Here is a 24,161-nt window from a genome sequence, read left to right as displayed (position 1 = left end):
ATTGGATTCATGACAATAAACTTGATTTGTTCTATGTTTGCAGTGATTGAATTGAGGGACAATTTTGGCGGTTAAAATTTTCTTGGTGCCAAGAATAGTTCCCGGCAAGACATATAAATATAACATATAAATGGCAGTTATGAGCGGTTAAAGATGGAGGGAAACTACCCTTTGAATCGGTGTCTCCTAACCAACATAACCACTCTAATATACCGGTTCATAATTACATATAATTATAAGTCACATAACCTAAGTTAACATACATACATAATATCCGAAATATAAAGAAATTATGTTTATATTTTCTAACACACCCCCTAAACATAATAACGTTTGCGAGAGTGTGTTAAAACGCTGATATTGGCATCATCCACAACAGCTTTTGGCCTTTTAAAATCGAACCTTCTTCTAGTGTGCATCCTCCTTATCCCTTCCAAATCGTTGCCAGTGAAGAATGCGTAGTTATCAGCTTCATTTTCTACAACTTCTTTGGTTCTTGAGTTTCCGTCTGCTTGCACAGATTCTGTCCCCTCCATTTTGACTTCATCACTTTTGCTTTGCCTTGGATCGGTCACTGTCTTGATCTCCTCTTTCCGATGTGCTTTTTCTTGTATCGATTTGTACTTGTAATAGTAGATCATCACATCCAAGTACATGGCATGTAGGAACCTCATGTATTCACCTTCACTATAGTCAAAACCAATCTCTTTGGCAATCTTTGCCCATAGATTGTTTTCAGTAACCATCCGGTGTCCCCCTTCTCGTTTGACACTCATGTATAAATCTAATAAACACACCTTCCTGTTTTCCGAAGCATATGCCGGCAAGGGTCTTGTGAATATTTCTAACTTAACTTTCAGAAACCAATCTATCATTTCATTGAACTTGATATCGAGATGATATCTGTATTTTATAACATAATCCTCATCCTCTAACATGTCTAACAGTGCCTTACAGTCATTGAATTCTTTGAAAGACATTGCTTGAAGTATCAGAACGTTCCAGTCCGGTTCGTTCGTTGATACATTCAAACTTTCAAAGTAATCATTTAAGAATTCAGTTTTGAATCTTTCATGTTCCGTTTCTCTGCTTATCACTAAGTCTTTGTCTAACATACCAACTTCTTCTTCTTTAGTCATTCCAGTTTTATCACTCTTCTTATTATACAGTGGAACACTGAATGTGGGAAACAATTTACATTTGTCTTCGATAAACTTAACGGTGAAAACTTGTGTAATCAATTGGTCTAAACTTAATACGTTTCTATCAATATCCGGAGTGTAAAACATACTCTGAATACGGATCTTTTCCATCCCTGATACGATTTCAGTGACCCCTATGCCCCTTATGAAGAAGAAATGATTTTCTCTGGTGTTCGTTTCAACACTTGATATGTTTTTTATACGTTTGAACATATCCATATTGCTAGAATAGTGATGTTTAAGAGTTTTACTAACATACCATATTTCCGACCAGAGACCTCCGTTGGTGCCAACCACTATGTATTCCATCCTTTGACCATTTTGTTGTTCAGGATCTTTGTCATGTAGTTTCTGCGTTCCTGTGTTTACTGCCAGACGGAGCAATTGAGTTTCCTCATCATTTTCTTTCATTGCACATGATGAAATCTTGTGGCCAGGCTTATTACAGCAGTAGCACCGCCTCTGCATCCATCTCCGTTTGCGCTTCTCTTCAGTGCAGTGTTTACACGGCATCATTGTTGAAGACGGCTTGAGATCATCATCGCTAACATAACCCGCTCTGATACCACTTTGTTGGCCATCGGATTGATAATCAGCGAAAGCATTATGATAGATTGGATTCATGACAATAAACTTGATTTGTTCTATGTTTGCAGTGATTGAATTGAGGGACAATTTTGGCGGTTAAAATTTTCTTGGTGCCAAGAATAGTTCCCGGCAAGACATATAAATATAACATATAAATGGCAGTTATGAGCGGTTAAAGATGGAGGGAAACTACCCTTTGAATCGGTGTCTCCTAACCAACATAACCACTCTAATATACCGGTTCATAATTACATATAATTATAAGTCACATAACCTAAGTTAACATACATACATAATATCCGAAATATAAAGAAATTATGTTTATATTTTCTAACACACCCCCTAAACATAATAACGTTTGCGAGAGTGTGTTAAAACGCTGATATTGGCATCATCCACAACAGCTTTTGGCCTTTTAAAATCGAACCTTCTTCTGGTGTGCATCCTCCTTATCCCTTCCAAATCGTTGCCAGTGAAGAATGCGTAGTGATCAGCTTCATTTTCTACAACTTCTTTGGTTCTTGAGTTTCCGTCTGCTTGCACAGATTCTGTCCCCTCCATTTTGACTTCATCACTTTTGCTTTGCCTTGGATCGGTCACTGTCTTGATCTCCTCTTTCGGATGTGCTTTTTCTTGTATCGATTTGTACTTGTAATAGTAGATCATCACATCCAAGTACATGGCATGTAGGAACCTCATGTATTCACCTTCACTATAGTCAAAACCAATCTCTTTGGCAATCTTTGCCCATAGATTGTTTTCAGTAACCATCCGGTGTCCCCTTTCTCGTTTGACACTCATGTATAAATCTAATAAACACACCTTCCTGTTTTCCGAAGCATATGCCGGCAAGGGTCTTGTGAATATTTCTAACTTAACTTTCAGAAACCAATCTATCATTTCATTGAACTTGATATCGAGATGATATCTGTATTTTATAACATAATCCTCATCCTCTAACATGTCTAACAGTGCCTTACAGTCATTGAATTCTTTGAAAGACATTGCTTGAAGTATCAGAACGTTCCAGTCCGGTTCGTTCGTTGATACATTCAAACTTTCAAAGTAATCATTTAAGAATTCAGTTTTGAATCTTTCATGTTCCGTTTCTCTGCTTATCACTAATTCTTTGTCTAACATACCAACTTCTTCTTCTTTAGTCATTCCAGTTTTATCACTCTTCTTATTAAACAGTGGAACACTGAATGTGGGAAACAATTTACATTTGTCTTCGATAAACTTAACGGTGAAAACTTGTGTAATCAATTGGTCTAAACTTAATACGTTTCTATCAATATCCGGAGTGTAAAACATACTCTGAATACGGATCTTTTCCATCCCTGATACGATTTCAGTGACCCCTATGCCCCTTATGAAGAAGAAATGATTTTCTCTGGTGTTCGTTTCAACACTTGATATGTTTTTTATACGTTTGAACATATCCATATTGCTAGAATAGTGATGTTTAAGAGTTTTACTAACATACCATATTTCCGACCAGAGACCTCCGTTGGTGCCAACCACTATGTATTCCATCCTTTGACCATTTTGTTGTTCAGGATCTTTGTCATGTAGTTTCTGCGTTCCTGTGTTTACTGCCAGACGGAGCAATTGAGTTTCCTCATCATTTTCTTTCATTGCACATGATGAAATCTTGTGGCTAGGCTTATTACAGCAGTAGCACCGCCTCTGCATCCATCTCCGTTTGCGCTTCTCTTCAGTGCAGTGTTTACACGGCATCATTGTTGAAGACGGCTTGAGATCATCATCGCTAACATAACCCGCTCTGATACCACTTTGTTGGCCATCGGATTGATAATCAGCGGAAGCATTATGATAGATTGGATTCATGACAATAAACTTGATTTGTTCTATGTTTGCAGTGATTGAATTGAGGCACAATTTTGGCGGTTAAAATTTTCTTGGTGCCAAGAATAGTTCCCGGCAAGACATATAAATATAACATATAAATGGCAGTTATGAGCGGTTAAAGATGGAGGGAAACTACCCTTTGAATCGGTGTCTCCTAACCAACATAACCACTCTAATATACCGGTTCATAATTACATATAATTATAAGTCACATAACCTAAGTTAACATACATACATAATATCCGAAATATAAAGAAATTATGTTTATATTTTATAACACACCCCCTAAACATAATAACGTTTGCGAGAGTGTGTTAAAACGCTGATATTGGCATCATCCACAACAGCTTTTGGCCTTTTAAAATCGAACCTTCTTCTAGTGTGCATCCTCCTTATCCCTTCCCAATCGTTGCCAGTGAAGAATGCGTAGTGATCAGCTTCATTTTCTACAACTTCTTTGGTTCTTGAGTTTCCGTCTGCTTGCACAGATTCTGTCCCCTCCATTTTGACTTCATCACTTTTGCTTTGCCTTGGATCGGTCACTGTCTTGATCTCCTCTTTCGGATGTGCTTTTTCTTGTATCGATTTGTACTTGTAATAGTAGATCATCACATCCAAGTACATGGCATGTAGGAACCTCATGTATTCACCTTCACTATAGTCAAAACCAATCTCTTTGGCAATCTTTGCCCATAGATTGTTTTCAGTAACCATCCGGTGTCCCCTTTCTCGTTTGACACTCATGTATAAATCTAATAAACACACCTTCCTGTTTTCCGAAGCATATGCCGGCAAGGGTCTTGTGAATATTTCTAACTTAACTTTCAGAAACCAATCTATCATTTCATTGAACTTGATATCGAGATGATATCTGTATTTTATAACATAATCCTCATCCTCTAACATGTCTAACAGTGCCTTACAGTCATTGAATTCTTTGAAAGACATTGCTTGAAGTATCAGAACGTTCCAGTCCGGTTCGTTCGTTGATACATTCAAACTTTCAAAGTAATCATTTAAGAATTCAGTTTTGAATCTTTCATGTTCCGTTTCTCTGCTTATCACTAATTCTTTGTCTAACATACCAACTTCTTCTTCTTTAGTCATTCTAGTTTTATCACTCTTCTTATTAAACAGTGGAACACTGAATGTGGGAAACAATTTACATTTGTCTTCGATAAACTTAACGGTGAAAACTTGTGTAATCAGTTGGTCTAAACTTAATACGTTTCTATCAATATCCGGAGTGTAAAACATACTCTGAATACGGATCTTTTCCATCCCTGATACGATTTCAGTGACCCCTATGCCCCTTATGAAGAAGAAATGATTTTCTCTGGTGTTCGTTTCAACACTTGATATGTTTTTTATACGTTTGAACATATCCATATTGCTAGAATAGTGATGTTTAAGAGTTTTACTAACATACCATATTTCCGACCATAGACCTCCGTCGGTGCCAACCACTATGTATTCCATCCTTTGACCATTTTGTTGTTCAGGATCTTTGTCATGTAGTTTCTGCGTTCCTGTGTCTACTGCCAGACGGAGCAATTGAGTTTCCTCATCATTTTCTTTCATTGCACATGTTGAAATCTTGTGGCCAGGCTTATTACAGCAGTAGCACCGCCTCTGCATCCATCTCCGTTAGCGCTTCTCTTCAGTGCAGTGTTTACACGGCATCATTGTTGAAGACGGCTTGAGATCATCATCGCTAACATAACCCGCTCTGATACCACTTTGTTGGCCATCGGATTGATAATCAGCGGAAGCATTATGATAGATTGGATTCATGACAATAAACTTGATTTGTTCTATGTTTGCAGTGATTGAATTGAGGGACAATTTTGGCGGTTAAAATTTTTTTCTTGACACACACTTTCAAATGTCATAAAATGGTCTTGTTTTTTCTTTATGACGCTAAAAAGATGACACAGAAAAAAGAGTGTCATAAATTTATTGAATTTTGTAAACCATGACATTTTTTTCTTGACACACGCTTTTGAATGTTATAAAATGAGTGTGTGTCATTGTTCGCGTGTCAAGATAGGTGCATTTTCTAGTAGTGAGACATATAAATATAACATATAAATGGCAGTTATGAGCGGTTAAAGATGGAGGGAAACTACCCTTTGAATCGGTGTCTCCTAACCAACATAACCACTCTAATATACCGGTTCATAATTACATATAATTATAAGTCACATAACCTAAGTTAACATACATACATAATATCCGAAATATAAAGAAATTATGTTTATATTTTCTAAGTTTCTATGTTTGTTACATTCGATGAGCTCGAGCTTCTCAAAGTGTAAGTCATATTAACCCTTTTGATTGTCATGATGAATCTTCTCCAAGTATATGTTATGTAGGAATCTGTTCATGAAAAATAAATAAAAATTTATTAACTTGAATTACAACAGAAATTAGGAAAGCATAAAGATAACAGAACTGGTTACAAGTGAAATAAACATAAAAACAAGACAGAATTACAAGAAAAAATAAAAATGTTCTTGGCTGAGGATCGTGTTAGACACCGTTCTCTTAAAACAAATTTCGTGTCTCCCAGGAGAACACGTCTGTTTCCAGGATACAACAGCTCGAAGCAGTTGCACTGCCGGTCTTGACTCCAACCCGAATGTATACCCTGCTGCTTGAAGATGAAGAAGAATTCAGTGAAGAAGATTGTATTAGCTGGTGAATTTCGGTGTATTCTTACAGTAGGGGTGACCACCTATTTATACTGCAGATCTTTGGAAGAAACTGAAAAAAATGAGTTAAATGGGTGAATTAAACTGCATTAAACTTCTTCAATGCACTTTAACTCGTCATTTAATTCTCAGTCAAAAGCATTGACTCGTCAGTTTCAAATGCTGAAATGTAACTGCACTGACATTAACTGCTGGAAGCTTCTGTGCGCGCAAGACACATTGGTGCGCACGCAGGTCTGCATGCTCATGCGCGCGTGCGCCACGTCACCTGTGAGCCTATACGAGCACGCCACACAGCGCGCCGTATTGGCTCACTTTGGTGCGCCGCGCACGTCACATCAGTGCCCATGCTCCATGTGCGCAACCGCGCGCCTACTTGCCACGTCACCAACCACCAGGTCCTAGCAGCCCTTGTGCTCTACCACGCGCACGCGCCATCAAAGCGCCACATTGCGCCTCATCGCCAATTCCACGCGCGCGCGCGTGTGCAAGTTAGGGTACGGAACACCCTTCGCGAGTACACTTAGTGTGTGCTTCCATGAAACAATAATGATGGAGAGTTCCCACTTAAATACCCCTTTAAGTTTCATCTCTCATCCCATGTGGGACAAGATTCTACTTTCCCACTTTTTCAGCATTCTATGCTTGAAACACCAAAGTTTGAGCATCAATATCTCATTCATCTTAGCTCCGTTTTGGACGTGGTTTAGTTCGTTGTGAAGCTCTTCCAGCACAGAATACAAACCCATAAATAAATATATAAAACTCGCTCATTTTCTTATATTTATTTCTAGTCCAAAATAAGAAAAAATCATATATTTGTGAAAAATGCTATTTTCACAAATTTCCAACATGTTACACTCACCACGTTTGATTATACCAAGTGATACCTTTTAAGTTGATTAGTACATGCTTCAAGCAAGCACTTCAGTATTGATACATAGAATCTAAGCCTTGAAGTGAGTCAAGAATCCAGTTACTTATTAACGTAGAACATGGGCGCAAGTTAAGTAGGGCGGGAGGGGGCGGCCGACCCCCGAACTTTTCGATCAGTAGTGGAGAGTATGTAGTTTTCGTATAGAAATTTTTGGGTATATACGTTTTCAACCCCGCGATTGTATAGAAATTTTTAGATCCGATGACTTCTACCCCCGGTCAGAAATCTCAAACTTCGCCACCGACGTAGAAGGACATGCATTTTGAAGATCTAACATATATTTCGCAAATCTCACAAGATTATATGAAGCCAACACACAAAGTCTTGTAGATCGCGAATCACATAGAAACATATTCAGTCAAAAAAAATCTATTAAGATTTAAAATGTTTCTACACACACTATCTAGATTTTTAACGGCAATTAGTTTAGAAGACTTATCAAAACTTAGTATAAATCAGGAAAACATACAACAAGATAACCAAAAAATTTTGTGTATAATTTTAAGGTGTTCACTCTTTTTGGCTTTTGCTCTTTAGGTTTCATGCTGTAATCCTGATGAAAAAACTATTGATGTTAGACATTTTGTAATTTGTTCAAAAAATAAAAGACATGCGGTAAATTTTTGGTATACTATATGGACAGTTTTTGGTTTTATTAGTACTGATGCATAGACGAGTACGCATAGTTCTAAATACATTTATGCCTAAGAAAAAATTGATAAAACAAAAAACAGTTTCAAAAAAAATTATATACATGGTAGTATTAACTAAATATGCGTTGGAATTCAGTCGTAATTTTTTTTTAAATCGAATTTTATAGCAATCGTCACAAAACCGCTGCTAACAATTTAGTCACAAAAAGCATTCCAATATTGTGGGAAACAAAGTCGAAATTCAAAGTGTAATTAAGTACTCATATTGTATGAATCTCTCCCTTCACACTATACATTACACAATACTATGGGAAACATTGTTTTATTTAGAAGACTGTATCTTCTTTGGTTGCATATTTTCAGCTAAACTATATTTTTGATCCATAGCCTATGGAACCCTAGTGACTGAACCAAAATTTCTTTATCAGGGATTCTAATCTAATACTAATAAAAGAATCATGTTAGTGTCACATGACATTCTCTCCTTAAAATTATATCTAAAAGTCATGTGGCATGCTCTCCTTTAAGACTACATGGTATGGTGATGGACCATCATTGGAGGATGATCCGCCACGTAGGCGCCACGTCACATTCCTCTCTAAGATGGTCCATCCTCCAAAACTAGAAGGCATGGTAGGATGATCCTAGTCATAGTCCTTCACCACTTTTTATGTTTTTTTTATTTTTTTTAGTATTTTATTTTTTTTAACATTTGACAAATATACTAATAAAATATTTTCATTAATATTAAACCCACATTACATAGATATTAAAAAAAACATAAACTTAAAAAAAAAGACTTAATAAAAATAAACATAAAGTTAAATAATTTGATGCTTTTTCATGATGTCGTGTTGTAGTTTTTTCAACATCGAACGTTTCGGCTCGGGTTCGTCCTCGACATTCATCGTCATTATTTCCCATTCCTTAAGCCGAATTTTTTCATCGGAGATTCGGATTTTCTCATTTGACAATCGGACCTTCTCTTTTAACTTTTCGTCCGATGCACGACTTTTTTTTTCGACGGCCCGCTCCTTCGCCTTCGTCTTTTGGGCCGAGATGTCGTTGTACACTTTTAGGTGTTCCATAAACTCAACCATGTTCGGGTCCACCGTTTCCTTTCCTTTTCCCTTGGCCCGCTCCTTTTTTGTTTTGTCTCGGCCCGGTGGACGCTCGGGTTCACGTACGTTATACTCGTCTTCGTCATAGTTGGCGTCATCATTTAAGTTTATCGTCTTCGCAAAACCGATTAACGCTCGAGTTCAATTTTCGCCACTTCGAGGAAACCGAGTCGATATCTCTATACGGGCCTTGGTCCATCATGGCGAGAAACTTGGTCAATACCTTGGACCAAAACCCGTCACCCGGTTGGTTATTACCTATAAAAAAACAAACAAATAAAATTAAATAAACAAAACAAACCTTAAAACATATAAAATAATAAAAAAACTTACTGTTATGAAAAAAAATTAAAACTGTTTAACCTAATTAAAAACTAAACTTAAAAACTATTAAATTTAAACCAAAAGAAAACTATAAAACTTAAATATAAACCTACTGTGAAGAAATAAAAAATTTAAAAAAGTAAACTTTATAAATTTAAACTTTAAAAAATGTAAACTTTAAAAAGATGTAAACTTTAAAAAAATACGAACCTTTTACCGGGTTGTCGGAAGTGCCAATGAAAGCCTTGGCTAAGGCTTCTTCTTCGATTGGGGTCCATTTTATCGCCTTCGGTTTCGACGCTTGATCACCCGCTACTTGTTTCCCTTTGTTTCGTTTTCCTTTCCCTTTAGGCGGTTGGGTTTCGGGCACAATCTCCACATCGTCTTCGGGTTCGGAATGAACGGGGGGTGTGGGGATCGGTTGGGGTTGAACGGGGGGTGTGGGGATCGGTTGAGGTTGAACGGGTGGAAAGTTCCAAGCACCCCGCATCATCATTTGTTGAAGAGCTTGATTTTGGGACATTTGAGTGAATGGTTGGGCGAATGTTGGAATGAAGCAAACGCGTTCGATGAAAATTGGGAGAATTGGTTCGGTTCTAGCGTTGGATAATATCCCGGAACCGAAAAAACATTTGGTTGGGTCGGATTGTTGGGAGTATTCGGGTTGTTCGAAGGAGTGTTGGGAGTATCCGGGTTGTTGAACGGATCCATGAAAATTATGTGGAAGAAGGTTGAGAGTATAGTGGAAGAGAGTGTAAAAATTATAGGAGAAAGTGGTGAATTGTGGAGGTTAATTTGGTGTTTGATAGTGAAAATGGATGTAAAATTTATAAAATTTAATAATATAGCCGTTTGGCTTTATTCAAAATTTGGAAATTTATTATTTTTTTTTTAATATAACAGTCATATTTTAAGGGGGGGGGGGGGCACAACAATTGCATCGTCGCCAACGTCTAACTTCAGCCGGAGAGGACGGGGACGGATGGGGGCGGCACGGTGTTTGGACCGTCGCCGACCCGCGACGGGCCGGGCCGACCCCCATGCCGTGTAGCCTAATATTACTGTTAATATTCTTCTTCTTATTATTATATCATATTAATATACAATTTATTAATTTATGCACAACAACAAATAAATACATATTTTTATTATATCATATTAGTATATCCAATTTATTAATCTATACATCAATATAGATAAATACGTAATACATAAAAATATTTATCTTATACTCACTGCTAGAAAAGTAGTCATTTTACTACGGAATTTTCCTACGCAAAAAAATGTGTCACAAATTCTAACACATTTACTACGCATTTTCTACAGAAAGAAAGCCTTGATTTTTTTGGCCAATTTGTGACGCAATAGCGACAGAAATACTAATTCTAACTATTGCATCGGAAATGCGTAGCAACTTACTACGCACTTACGACGGATGAATTATATTTGTATTTGATTTATATTTAAACGTTTAATTATTATCGTTATTGGCTATTGTGTCGGAAATGTGTAGTAACTCGCTACGCATTTCCGACGGAACTATTATTTATTTGTTGGAACTATATTTATATGTTGAATTCATTTAAATATAAATTGTTGCGTCAAAAATGCGTAGCAACTTGTTACGCGTTTTTTACAAAACATTTATTATTATATTCGGATCATATTTAAATGTTTAACTAATACTATTATTAATTATTGTGTCTGAAATGTGTAGCAACTTGCTACGCGTTTGTGACGAAACATTTATTATTATACTTAAAAATTATATTTTAATGTTTAATCAGTTTTATTATTAATTATTGGGTAGGAAATGCGTAGCAACTTGCTACGCATTTGTGACGGAAAATTTATTACTGTATTGAATTATTTAATTAATATCATTATTTATAGACAAAATTGCAGAAAACAACCTTTATGTTTACCCCAAACTGCACTTTATACCTTTCACTATGAAATCCGCCAAAACCAACCTTTACGTTCACGTTTTGTTACACATCACAGCCTTTACACCAAACCTAGTCAAAAAAGTCAGTTAAGTTGCCCCACGTGCGATGCACGTGAGGGCATATCTGTCTTTTCCTTTGGCCCCTTTTACAATGAATATTATATTAAACCCTTTATTATTTATTTCCTTCAACAAACAAATATATACATATCAATATCAGATTACCCCCATTTCTTATAAACCTATCAAATTCCACCACAAGAAATCATAAACCCTCATCTTCTTCACAATCGATTGTAACAAAGGTGAAATGGATCCTGATCCGATTCAAGTTCGTGGTCCTGATGATGATTTTGCACTAGATCTTATATACGGTAATACTTCTTCACTCCAAATATGTGTATTAGGTCAAAATTAAGTTGAGTTTTTGGTCACTGATCATGTTCTGTAACTTGCATTGTAGGTGATTATCCAACGTTGTTCTCTATACACTTGTATCATGTAGGGTATTTCACTGATCCTCCAGGACGAATCTATAAGAATGATGACCAAGATTTCTTTGATTTTCTTGACAGTGATAGGTTTGGGTTTGCACAATTAGAGTCGATTAGGGATAAGCTAGGTTATAACGATGATGTGCCTCATTACTTTCACTTTTCTGATCCATCAATGAATGACCTTGATAATGGACTTACATTATTAAGTAATGATGAAGATATTAAGAAGTTGGTTGCTTTTGTTAGGGATGGTCACAGGTACATTAATGTTTATTTGGAAAATGGGATGTCTAATGTTCAACGATTTAGTCAAACCCAAAGCAATACTTCTTTAGATGTTAACGATGTGAAGGTTAGTGCTAATGAGGCTAAACAAGTTAGTGATCATGAACTTAGTGCTAATGAGGCTAAACAAGTTAGTGATCATGAACTTAGTGATAATTCAGATAAGGACTATGAGGAAGAAGAAGTTAGGGATGATACAACAGAGGATGAGGATAACAGTGATGAGGATAGTGATTATTTTGAAGATGAAATGAATGATATGGATGAGGAGGTAGATATGAGAGATTTTAGGTTCATGGTTGATGAAGTAGTAGATGATACAAAACAGACCTTGAATCTGATGTGGATGTTTTAGACAATGATGACTTTGATAGTTGCAGTGATTCTAATGAGAATCTTGCAAACATAAGAAAGAAAAGTTTGAAGCATGCTAGAAAATGATTTCTATGTTGGACAAATGTTTAGTACAAAGGAGGAGGTTAAGAAATTCATAAGGAAGTACACAGTCGAAAGCAGACGACAATTCAGAATAGTTAAGGATGAGGCTGATAGGGTCAGGGTAGCATGTTTAGGTGGTTTAGGGACTGAGGAGGTGAAACATGGTGTAAAAGAAGGTGCAAAGACAGTGGCTGGTGAGAAGAAATTGGCTGCTGAGAAAAAATTGGCTGGTGAGAAGAAAAAAAGCAAGGGGCCACAACTGAAAAATGATAAAAGTCCAGGGAAAAAAAGCAAGGGGCCAGAATTTGAAAATAGTAAAGTGGAGAGGACTATTGAACAAAAACATAAAGGGGGCAGGGGGCATAAGAAAAACCCTAGTCAAAACACATGCCCTTGGGTTGCGTTGATATCTCTTGACAAAGAGACTAAAACATGGTTGGTCAAAACCTTCAACCACCATCATAAATGTCTTCAAAGCCGAGTGATTAAGGCTTGTACTTCCACCTATCTTGCTGAGGAGCTTGTAGAGCAGATTGAACAAAATCCAAACATACCTGTCAAAGCAGTCCAAGAACAGTTCCAAAGAAAATATCAGCTTGAGATTTCTAAAATGCAAGCTTATAGGGCCAGATCTAAAGCACAAAATGTGTTACATGGAGACTTCACTGCCCAGTATGCTCATCTTAGAGATTATATTGAAGAACTGCATAGAACTAACCCAGATTCAACAATTAGATTGGAAGTTGAGCCTACATCAGATCCAGATTGAACTACAAGACAATTTAAGAGAATTTATGTTTGCTTGGGCAGTTTAAAAGCAGGGTTTAAGGCAATTGGTAGAGATCTTTTGGGGGTTGATGGTGCCTTTATGAAAGGGCCATTTCCTGGTCAAGTTCTAACAACAGTGGGTGTTGACAATAACAATGGCATATACCCTGTTGCATATGCCATTGTAGAGGCAGAAAATAACAACTCCTGGTTATGGTTCCTGCAATTGTTGGGACAAGATTTGGACATTGGACCAATGTCCAATTTTGTGTTCATGAGTGACAGACAAAAGGTTAGTTTTTTTTGTTAATGTATTATGTTGTTAATAATTAATGTTAATACATGTTAATGAATGTTGTTTGGTTGACATAGGGAATACTTGAAGCTGTGTCTAGGTTATTTCCATGTGCTGAACACAGATTCTGTGTTAGACACATCCATGAAAACATGCAACTTACATTCAAAGGGAGAGCTTATAAAGATATCTTATGGAAACTAGCAAGAAGCACAACAGTTGTCTACTTTGAGAAGACAATGGAAGAACTCAAAAGAATAAACACAAAGGCACATCTGTGGTTGTCTAAGATAGACCCTAAACACTGGTCCAGATCACATTTCACAGGTTATTTCCTATTTTTTTAGTATATGTGTGCTTATATGTTTTTTTAATCCTTGTGTTATATTTGTAGGAAGGGGAAAATCAGACGTATTATTAAATAACATGTGTGAGGTGTTTAACTCTAAGATTCTAGATGGTAGAGATAAACCAATCATCACCATCTTAGAATACATCAGAGAATATTGCATGAGGAGAATAGTTAATGTGCTTCAAGTAATTGACAAAACTGATAGGCCCCTCACACCATTTGCTACAGAGCTGTTTGAAGAGATCAAGAAAAGTGCTTCAGGATGCAGGGTTAGCTGGAATGGAGGGGATCAGTATGGTGTTGCAGGACCAGGTAAGTGGAAATGTGTGGTAGACATGGGACAGAAAACCTGCACATGCAGGACATGGGAGATCACTGGAATTCCATGTTCACATGTTGTTGCTACCATATGGAATATGCAAAGTTATGGTCAGAAGGTTGGGATTCCTGAGTCCTGGGTGCATCCAATATACCATCTAGACACATGGAAACAAGTTTACAACTTCAAGGTGTTTCCCATAAATGGCATTTCTCTTTGGAACAAATCAAGGGTTCCCACTACAATCATAGAACCGAAATATCACAAGCCAGTTGGTAGACCAAAAAAGAAAAGAAAAAGATCTCTGGTTGAGAAAGAGGATGTGCAGAAGGCATGCAAGTTATCGAAGAAAAACCTTCAAGGATCATGTGGTAAGTGTAAAGGTAAAGGCCACAACAGCAGGACCTGTACAGGTGTGCCGCCAGATCAGCAAAACAAGGGTGTGAAGACAAAGACAATGAAAAAAGGTTGTGAGGGTAAAAATGTCCAAAAGAAGCAGGGTAGGGGAAAGAAGAAAGCCTGATGGAGTCTATGTTTTGATCTTTTGTAATGGAGTCTAGTTAGGTTTGGAACAGATGGTCTTTTGAACTTATGTTTAGATGATCTAATGTTTTAAACTTATGTTTGAATGCTGGTCTTTTGAACTTATGTTTATGATGTAGTGTTTTGAACTTATGGTCTTATGTTAAATGCAGTGGTCATATGTTGAATGCAGTTTATGTTTGGTCTTTTGGTCTTATGTTGAATGCAGTTTATGTTTGGTCTTTTGGTCATTTTTCCGATGTCAAAACTTTGGTAATTTGTTCATTATGTTTGGTCTTTTGGTTTACAGTGGTCATTTGTTGAAGTTGAATGCAGAAATATTTGGTCTGTTGGTCATTTGTCCGATGTCAAAACTTTGCTAATTTGTTCATTATGTTTGGTCGTTTGGTCATTTGTTGGATGTGAAAACTTTGGTAATTTGTTCATTACATAGTCTGCACATAACCATAATCTTTGCACTACATTCATGACTGCCTAAATTCAAAGACTTCATTTCATTTCAGCAAACATCAGTTGGATTACAAAAGACCTGAATTCATTTCAACCTAAAAATTACAAACATTCAAAGACTTCATCAGTTGCACTACACATCCTTAACAAAAGCTAACCTGAAAATTACAACAAGACCAAAAAATAACCAACTATAAACCAGATAAGTCTTCCTACGTTCTGATTCATCTTCTTTAGCTTTCAATTTGTCCAACAGGATTACCTTCACAGCTTCAGTTTCTTGTTTTGCAGCTTCCCTCTCTTGCATTGCATTCATTTGAGGTTGGCTTCGATCCACCCATCCAAGAAATGATCGACACCTAAAATTAGAGCATGAGTAGAATCTTCTGCCTGGATTTTTTCGAGTTGTTAAAGTTAGAATTATGCCCTCCCCACCACATCTGCAGTAGATCGTCGGCATGAATGATATTTTAGAGTTGTTGATGCAAACCTAGGGTTTACGAATTGGGGGGAATCTCTGATATTTAGGTTAGTAATTGGGGGTAGTTGAAGGAAATAAATAAAAAGCTTTAAATATAATGTTCATTGTAAAAGAGGCCAAAGGAAAAGATAGATATACCCTCACGTGCCGTGGGGCAACTTAGCTGACTTTTTTGACTAGGTTAGGTGTAAAGGTTGGGATTTGTAACAAAACATGAACGTAAAGGTTGATTTTGGCGGATTTCATAGTGAAAGGTATAAAGTGCAGTTTGAGGTATACATAAAGGTTGTTTTCTGCAATTTTGTCTTATTTATAATTGTGTCGGAAATGCTTAGCAACTTGCTATGCATTTGCAACGTGTATATGTATGTATCTGTGTCTATATATATATATATCTATATATATGTATACGTGTATGTGTTTGTATATATGCATGTATATGTGTCTATGTATATATGTATGTGTGCACTACAGAATTAGCCACACCAAATTGTTTTTGGTACCCACTCTTTGGCGTTTTTGGTTTCGGTATCTTGAGTTCCGTATAGTACCAATATTTTACCAAATTTTACTTTGAAAATCTTTATGAAAATTGATTTAAATGCACAAGGCACAAAAATTCTTTTATAACTTGGGACAATTATATTAATAATAATCTTGTATCAGATTTACATGTTTGTCCAATATTTAGGGCCGGTGATTATACAAACCGATCAAGATTAATTGACACACCACAGATATAACTCACAAGAAGTTACCTCACGAGTGAGTATATCTTTTACATACGCAATAGGAGGTGTTATATTTGACGTCGTAGAGAAGTCTCATATCACTTGTAGGTCCCTAGAGGAGGATCTAGAACAACCTATCCTTGTTGTTTAACACAATAATCAAGTGCTGAATCCCTGAGTATGTGTAAATCAAGCCCAAGAACACACACAAACACAAGAATATCACTTTAAAGCTCAGTATTTGATTTCAGCAGAGTATGAATACAAAAGGTTTTGCACAAAATGCACTCTCACTGAAAATGGTGTTCTCCCTCTTTGAAACAGGGTGTGTGTGATGCTCTTTATACTACCAAAGCATCACACTTACAACAAAACATAACATAAAGAATGAAATACATTGAAACAAAGGAACTTTCTATCGAAATACATTTATGTTCACATTATCGAAACAACTTGGGATATCTCCACATCGAAATAGCCTATTTCGATGTCCATTAATACTTCTGTTTCGATTCCCTTTGCTTCTCCATGTTTCGATGTTCTCCAAACAAACCAGATTAACTCCTGTTTCGATGTATGTTGTCTTCATACACTAAACAGATTAACACAGTTGACAGGAGGATGTCAACTAAGGCCATTGAACCGCGACGAACCGAGCCGAGCCACATCCACATGAAGGTGCATCAACAAAAAGAATCAGCATCTTGAAGAGTAAAAAAAAAAAACACAAACCACGAGCTAAATAAAGGCGTATTACCATCTCTTCACTTCTTCGCGAACTCTAGCAAAATTTTTTGGGTCGGTTGTGTGCATACTTTTTTGAGACATGCACATTTCCTTAACACGCTAAAAACGCTTTTGGATACACATTAATATAAACGACTTAGCTAATAGAAAATTCTAAAAAGAAAATACTAGTCATAAATAAATTGTCTAGTATGAATTTACAATCCTTTTTATCCTAGATCAGGTATTCTGGTCTCTTTTTTGTATTCTTGAAGTATAAATAGCATACTTTCTCATAATTATTGACTTCTCTTTGTACACTTTGATTTTGCTTGCATTTGTTTGCCATTAGAACTGCAAATATTGAATCTGTTATATTCATTGCTAATTAAAAGATGTTGGTGCTAATGTGATGAACAAATAAAAGTTGAATGCAATGATCACTAAGCAAAGATAAAAATTAATGACAGCGTATATATACTAGGCTCTCAATGATATGGAACTCTTGGATGACCATTAACAGCCTTGAATCTCCTTGTTGTCTAGTTCGATCAGGTTTGTTAACTAATTTTCGGCAAGACATTCATGTAATTTTTGTCTAGCTCCATCTAACTATTGTAATCCTTTGTGCTACGTGTTCATACATAATCACTCAATTGGCGTTATTTTGAAACTATCCAACCATTATTATGGTCACATATTTAAGGTAAAAGTATATTATATGTATACTCCAAAATTAAAAAAAAAAACTGTGAAATTAAAAAAACTGACCCGAACCATTCTAACCTGAACAAAATTGACCACTCTTTTAAACGACCCATTCTGACCCATCACCCCGCCCCACCTGTTTTATCAGGTATATCTATGTCCCTCAAAGCATTTTTTTTGTGCTCAATAGAAAATGTACGGTTAAGAATCAAAACTAAAAGGGTAAAAAATAGAACACACACCTCCATATGTTGTATATTAGTTGTCGAAGGGGCTTGAGCTTGTTTGAGATTTCCCAAATCATTTGCCTCATGTAGTTATTGTACTTGGTAATCAGCAACCTGTTAAGACTGAGGTTTAGTAAAACTAGAAGAAAACAGTTAAGATATGGTAGTTAATGCATAAAAAAGCTATAAAAAAAACACAAATCTGAAAAGTTAAAGAATCAAAAAATGAAACAAGTAACCAACACTCAATAGATGATACCCCATCTGGTTATTTAAAATTATTAACACTACTAAAAACATATATAGCCAACATGTGTTTGTATGCACTATTAACCGGAGAACAAATAAAATGATCACTAGACACGTAATTTTACCTTTCATAGATAATTTGTTTAAAAAAGCATTTCAGAACCACATCTGTTTGTCTACTTAATCAATTGAAGAACAGTAATTAACCAGGGCGATTGAACCACTCTTACACGCCGATTGAACCCTTCTGGCGACCGAACCACATAACAATCACCGGAAATTAGGTTTGTTGTGCGGTTTGAGGATGAATTGGGTATGATGTTTGAGAATGATAGGAGGGAAACTAAAATTTTGAAGGTAAAGGGTTTGAGGATGAAAAGAGGGAAACTAAATATTTCAATATGAAATTGCCGCTCGTATAAACATCATCGAAGAAGGGTGAATAGGTTAGAGACTTTGGCAATTTACACATGATTAGAAACCAATTAGCAAATTTAGATTTTAATTATATTTAGCCAATTTAGATTTTAACTAGTTTTATACCCGTCCACCTTTTTTAAAGGTCATCATAACATAAATATTTTTTTATTTGAATTGTAAACAAAAAAACATTATTTCTTTAAACTTTTTCCAAACACTAGTTTTTTTTACCACCCAAGAGATAAGTGAAATCATAAAAGCTAAGATAAACAGCCAATACCTTAAGTTCTACATTTTCGAACAAAGCCGAGTTGAACCAAAAAATTCCTTTCAACAAAATCATGCAATGTCTGTTGAGCTCAGACACCCTCATGCGCATACTCTTCCTTCAACAACCCTCCACATTCAGAAGTATTAAGCATTTAGCCTATAACCAATGAAGTTTTCCTGAGTTTTATCGAGTCACATGGCATCAGGCTGTACGAACTCGAGCAAATGCTTTCATGAAATCGAAAGAGGAAAAGTCTTCTGAAAGCATCGACCTCCATCTCCTTTAAATAATTAATGTCACTGGTTCGCAAAACCATACCCTAGATCCAACAAAACTAAAATCCATGATACTGTTAATCAAATATGAACCTAATCCGAGAAAATAAACATAAAGAAAAAAGCAAAATAATAGCCTATTATACCTTCGAGTCTGAACAAAAGGCGACCTGTGAGTTAGTTAGTTACCTGTGGACACGAAATTGTTGGAAAAATAGGTGAAAATTACATTTTCACAAATATAGGAAAATGATTTTTTTCCTATTTTGGACTAGAAATAAATATAATAAAATGAGCGGGTTTTATATATTTATTTGTGGGTTTGTGTTCTATGTTGGAAGAGCTTCACAACGAACTAAACCACGTCCAAAACGGAGCTAAGATGAATGAGATATCGATGCTCAAAGTTGGGTGTTTGGAACATTCAATGCTGAAACTAAAGGGAAAGTAGCACCTTGTCCCACATCGGAGGAGAGATGGAACTTAAATGGGTATTTAAGGTGGAACTCTCCATCCTTATTGTTTCATGGAAGCACACACAGTGTCCTCTCGAAGGGTGCACCCTAACTCACACTCGCACACCCGCGCGGTGGCGTGGGCGATGAGGTGCAATGTGGCGCTTTGATGGCGCACTTTGCACTTCGCTCGCATCGCCGAGAGCCGCCTTTGTATTTTTGACCACGCGCGCGTGGTTGATCACAGGGGCTGCAAGGACCAAGCAGCGTGCAGATTCGAGGCGCGTGACGTTGCAGTCCGCGCGCGGGTACATGTGGCACGAATGCGCGCGGTTGCGCATGGTGCATGGGTCCTGATGTGACGTGCGCGTCGCACCAGAGTGAGCCAAAACGGCGCGACTGTGTGGCGTGATCGTAGAGGCTCACAGGTGACGTGGCGCATGCGCGCATGGCAGTGAGCCAAGAGGACGCACCGCGCATGAGCGTGCAGACCTGGGCGCGCGCGCACCAGTGATACTTGCGCGCGCGCGCTCACAGAGCCTTCTAGCATTGAATAACTCGGCAGTTACAGTTCAGCTTCGAAACTGACGAGTTAATGGTCTTTGACTGAGAATTAAATGACGTATTAAATTGCATTGAAGACGTTTAATGCAATTCAAACCTCTCTTTAATTCCGTTTTGACTGTTTCGACTTAGGAGCTGTATAAATACAGCTCCATACCCACTGCAGAAGTACACCAGCAACACAACAACATACTCGACATTCTCTCTACAACTTTTTCATCTTCTTCCTACAAAGTTTCAAGGTAACCTTCGGGTTGTAGGCGAACTCCGGCAGTACTACTGCTCCGGCTGTTGTACCCTGGGAAACAAAAGGAGTACTATTGGGAGACTCGGAATTTGTTTTAAGGGAAATGTGTTGAACACGTGCCTCAGTCACTAAATTTTCTGCTTCTTCTCCTTTCTTGTATTTGTTTATTTCAATTGTAATAGTATTTTGATTTTCCAGCTTTCTTTAGTGTAATAAATTTAATAAAATTTGTTTATTTTATTTATTATTACGCGAACGGTTCCTACAATTGTCACCTTTTGGCCACACCCTTAGCCACTACATAACGGATCATTACGACTTCGGTAATGGTCCGTTACCAAGCCTTTTCCGCATGGTACGCAACCACTTTTAATCTCATAAAAGACCGTTATATAACCAGTGGCGATCCGTTACGACCCTCAAAATACCTTCGAGTCTAAACAAAAGGCGACCTGTGAGTTAGTTAGTTACCTGTGGACACGAAATTGTTGGAAAATAGGTGAAAATTACATTTTCACAAATATAGGAAAATGATTTTTTCCTATTTTGGACTAGAAATAAATATAATAAAATGAGAGGGTTTTATATATTTATTTGTGGGTTTGTATTCTATGTTGGAAGAGCTTCCCAACGAACTAAACCACGTCCAAAACGGAGCCAAGATGAATGAGATATCGATGCTCAAAGTTGGGTGTTTGGAACATTCAATGCTGAAACAAAAGGGAAAGTAGCACCTTGTCCCACATCGGAGGAGAGATGGAACTTAAATGGGTATTTAAGGTGGAACTCTACATCCTTATTGTTTCATGGAAGCACACACTAGTGTCCTCGCGAAGGGTGCGGAGCACCCTAACTTGCACTCACACATCCGCGCGCGCGTGGCGTGGGCGATGAGGCGTAATGTGGCGCTTTGATGGCGCACTTTGCACTTCGCTCGCATCGCCGAGAGCCGCCTTTGTATTTTTGACCACGTGCGCGTGGTTGATCACAGGGGCTGCAAGGACCAAGCAGCGTGCAAATTCGAGGCGCGTGACGTTGCAGTCCGCGCGCGGGTACATGTGGCACGAATGCGCGCGGTTGCGCATGGTGCATGTGTCCTGATGTGACGTGCGCGTCGCACCAGAGTGAGCCAAAACGGTGCGACTGTGTGGCGTGATCGTAAAGGCTCACAGGTGACGTGGCGCGTGCGCGCATGGCAGTGAGCCAAGAGGACGCACCGCGCATGAGCGTGCAGACCTGGGCGCGCGCGCACCAGTGATACTTGCGCGCGCGCGCGCACAGAGCCTTCCAGCATTGACTAACTCGGCAGTTACAGTTCAGCTTCGAAACTGACGAGTTAATGGTCTTTGACTGAGAATTAAATGACGTATTAAATTGCATTGAAGACGTTTAATGCAATTTAAACCTCTCTTTAATTCCGTCTGTCGTTATGGACATGCAAAAACCAACTAAACTATGTAGATAGGATAAGTCAGATATCGAAGCAGAGGAGGATTGTGGAAAGTGTGTAATGCTCAGTTTTGATTAACTACTATTGAAAAAGTAAAACTCAGTTGTTGGATTTGATTAATTATCTAAAAATTACGAACTAAGAGTGAGGTTTAAATCAATAGAGAGAACAATGGTTCCTCCAGAATTCAGGTTTTTTGCAGTTAACTTCAATTATGTGTTTAATCGAACACTTACATAGACATAAGTGGACTAACCTAATCAACTAATTGTGATAACCAAAGACTAAGTACTCCGATCAATACATAACGGGAGGTTATCTAGTGGTTACCAATCACAATTACCAACCCTAATCCCATAGCAAATATATCCCAATTACTAGAACTCTCGGGAACTGAATGATCAAAGAATAAGGTTAAGCAAATGAAATCGATTACAATTAATTAACTAAATCATAAGTGAAAAGCATCGAATGCTTAGATCACTGAGTCAAACGATTGTCACTAAACAAATAAAATCTGTTAACTTACAAAAACCCTCCATCCGGAGGAAACCACTAAAAGAACTAGCCGCTCATCGTGATTGAATAATCTTCAAGGGTTTGAATAATAATTAAAATCATCATCCTTATTATAATATAATAAAGATAATAATAATAACAACTTGACAAGAATTCTTTTCCCCCCAATATTGGCTGCTCGATGTGATGATGAGGATGTGATGTTGACTTTTTATCTTCAATTGAGAATGATGATTATGTTTCACTCCTCTCCCTTGTCTGCGTGAAAGATGATGATTTTAATTTCTCTCCAAGTGGCGGCTGCCAAAGATCCCTCCAAAATTAATGTTGGACGATGATGATGATTATTGATGTTGTCACCATATATCGCTGCCGTCCAATCCAATCCCTCCTTCACACATATACGGCCCACTAAAAATCCAACAAGTCCACTCTATTTTCAACTTATAGCCGCCCCTTGACTTTTTAGTGCAATTCCTTTTTCTTAGCAACCGTAATCTACGAAAGTGAAACGTAAGCTACGACTCGTAGCTTCTATTTCTTTTGATGATTGCTGACTTTTTACCACCGTAGGCCACATTTAAACTTCCGTAGCCTACGTCCATTCTTTCAAACTCACCTAAAACCACTTTATAACTTTCACATAATGACCAATTAGCCCCTAGACTTCAATGTTTCATGTTTCCTGCATGTTCAAGCTATATTTCGGCCGCGAACCAATCCCGAATGATATGATATCTCTTTAATAATCATTCATGCTTGTTCCGTTTCATCACTGCGCTCACTAACTTCATCTTTAACCATCATAAATGCATCGAATTACGTGTTTAACCTGAAAATCAACAAATTCTCATAGTAACTTCATTCTAAGCAATAAACACATCAAATATACATAAAACATCATATTTAGACACTCTAAAGCTCGGGTTTCACCCTCCCCATCACATTCCCACACTTGCCTTTGCTTGTCCTCAAGCAAACCAATTAGAACTAATCACCATAACAACACCACCTCTAAACCTCTTAACCGATTCAACCTGTCCAGTCCCAAGTCATACCCATCCCATAGACTGACACACTCGAGATTGACAGTCTGACAAGCAAATGATGCAATTTCAAAACTCAAGACTTATCAATCTAAAACTAACATGTTTACAATTAACACATGCTACACACCTCTCACAATGATCACTCCTCTCGGCTTAATCAAGACTAGCGTGTAATGTGCTAGTATATAAACACTCAATAAGCAAACATGAAATCCTGCAATCATATGCTTGTATGACAATCACACCTCCACTGTATCATCTAACATGGCACACATCAAAAGGACTTTTCGGGTTTTGGGCTTAGGGTAAAGGTAGGAAATTATTTTTGAATTTTTTCTTCTTTTCTAATTGGCTCACAAACAATAACCAAACCGTGATACTTATTCAAACACAACTTATACTATTGGGTTGGTTTCTACCCAAGAACATAAACGACATTCACAATATTTCTATTTTTTTTTCTCATTTTTTCTTCTTTTTTTT

The 24,161-nt window shown here is 37.3% G+C and overlaps 1 protein-coding gene and 1 long non-coding RNA gene across 3 annotated transcripts; one reads left to right on the top strand and one right to left on the bottom strand.

Annotated features, from left to right (window-relative positions):
* The first annotated feature begins 12,598 nt into the window (after nt 1-12,598).
* On the top strand, nt 12,599-14,836 carry LOC110880772. Its single transcript, XM_022129227.1, has 4 exons — nt 12,599-13,251; nt 13,390-13,639; nt 13,720-13,969; nt 14,037-14,836. Exons 1-4 carry the CDS (start codon nt 12,599-12,601, stop codon nt 14,834-14,836), a joined length of 1,953 nt encoding a protein of 650 aa, XP_021984919.1.
* Nucleotides 14,837-16,740: 1,904 nt separating this feature from the next.
* On the bottom strand, nt 16,741-18,828 carry LOC110880938. 2 transcript variants are annotated; one of them, XR_002559514.1, is made up of 3 exons: nt 18,554-18,828; nt 18,195-18,293; nt 16,741-17,598 (listed from the first exon to the last, which is right to left on the bottom strand). It is a non-coding gene; the product is annotated as an uncharacterized LOC110880938 (long non-coding RNA). The 2 variants fall into 2 exon arrangements; XR_002559515.1 differs by having other exon boundaries at nt 16,741-17,146.
* Between the last annotated feature and the right edge of the window lie 5,333 nt (nt 18,829-24,161).

The sequence above is a fragment of the Helianthus annuus genome, chromosome 11 (assembly GCF_002127325.2).
Source record: "Helianthus annuus cultivar XRQ/B chromosome 11, HanXRQr2.0-SUNRISE, whole genome shotgun sequence".
NCBI classification, from domain to species: Eukaryota; Viridiplantae; Streptophyta; class Magnoliopsida; order Asterales; family Asteraceae; genus Helianthus; species Helianthus annuus.
This window is presented reverse-complemented; position numbering and strand designations above follow the sequence as displayed.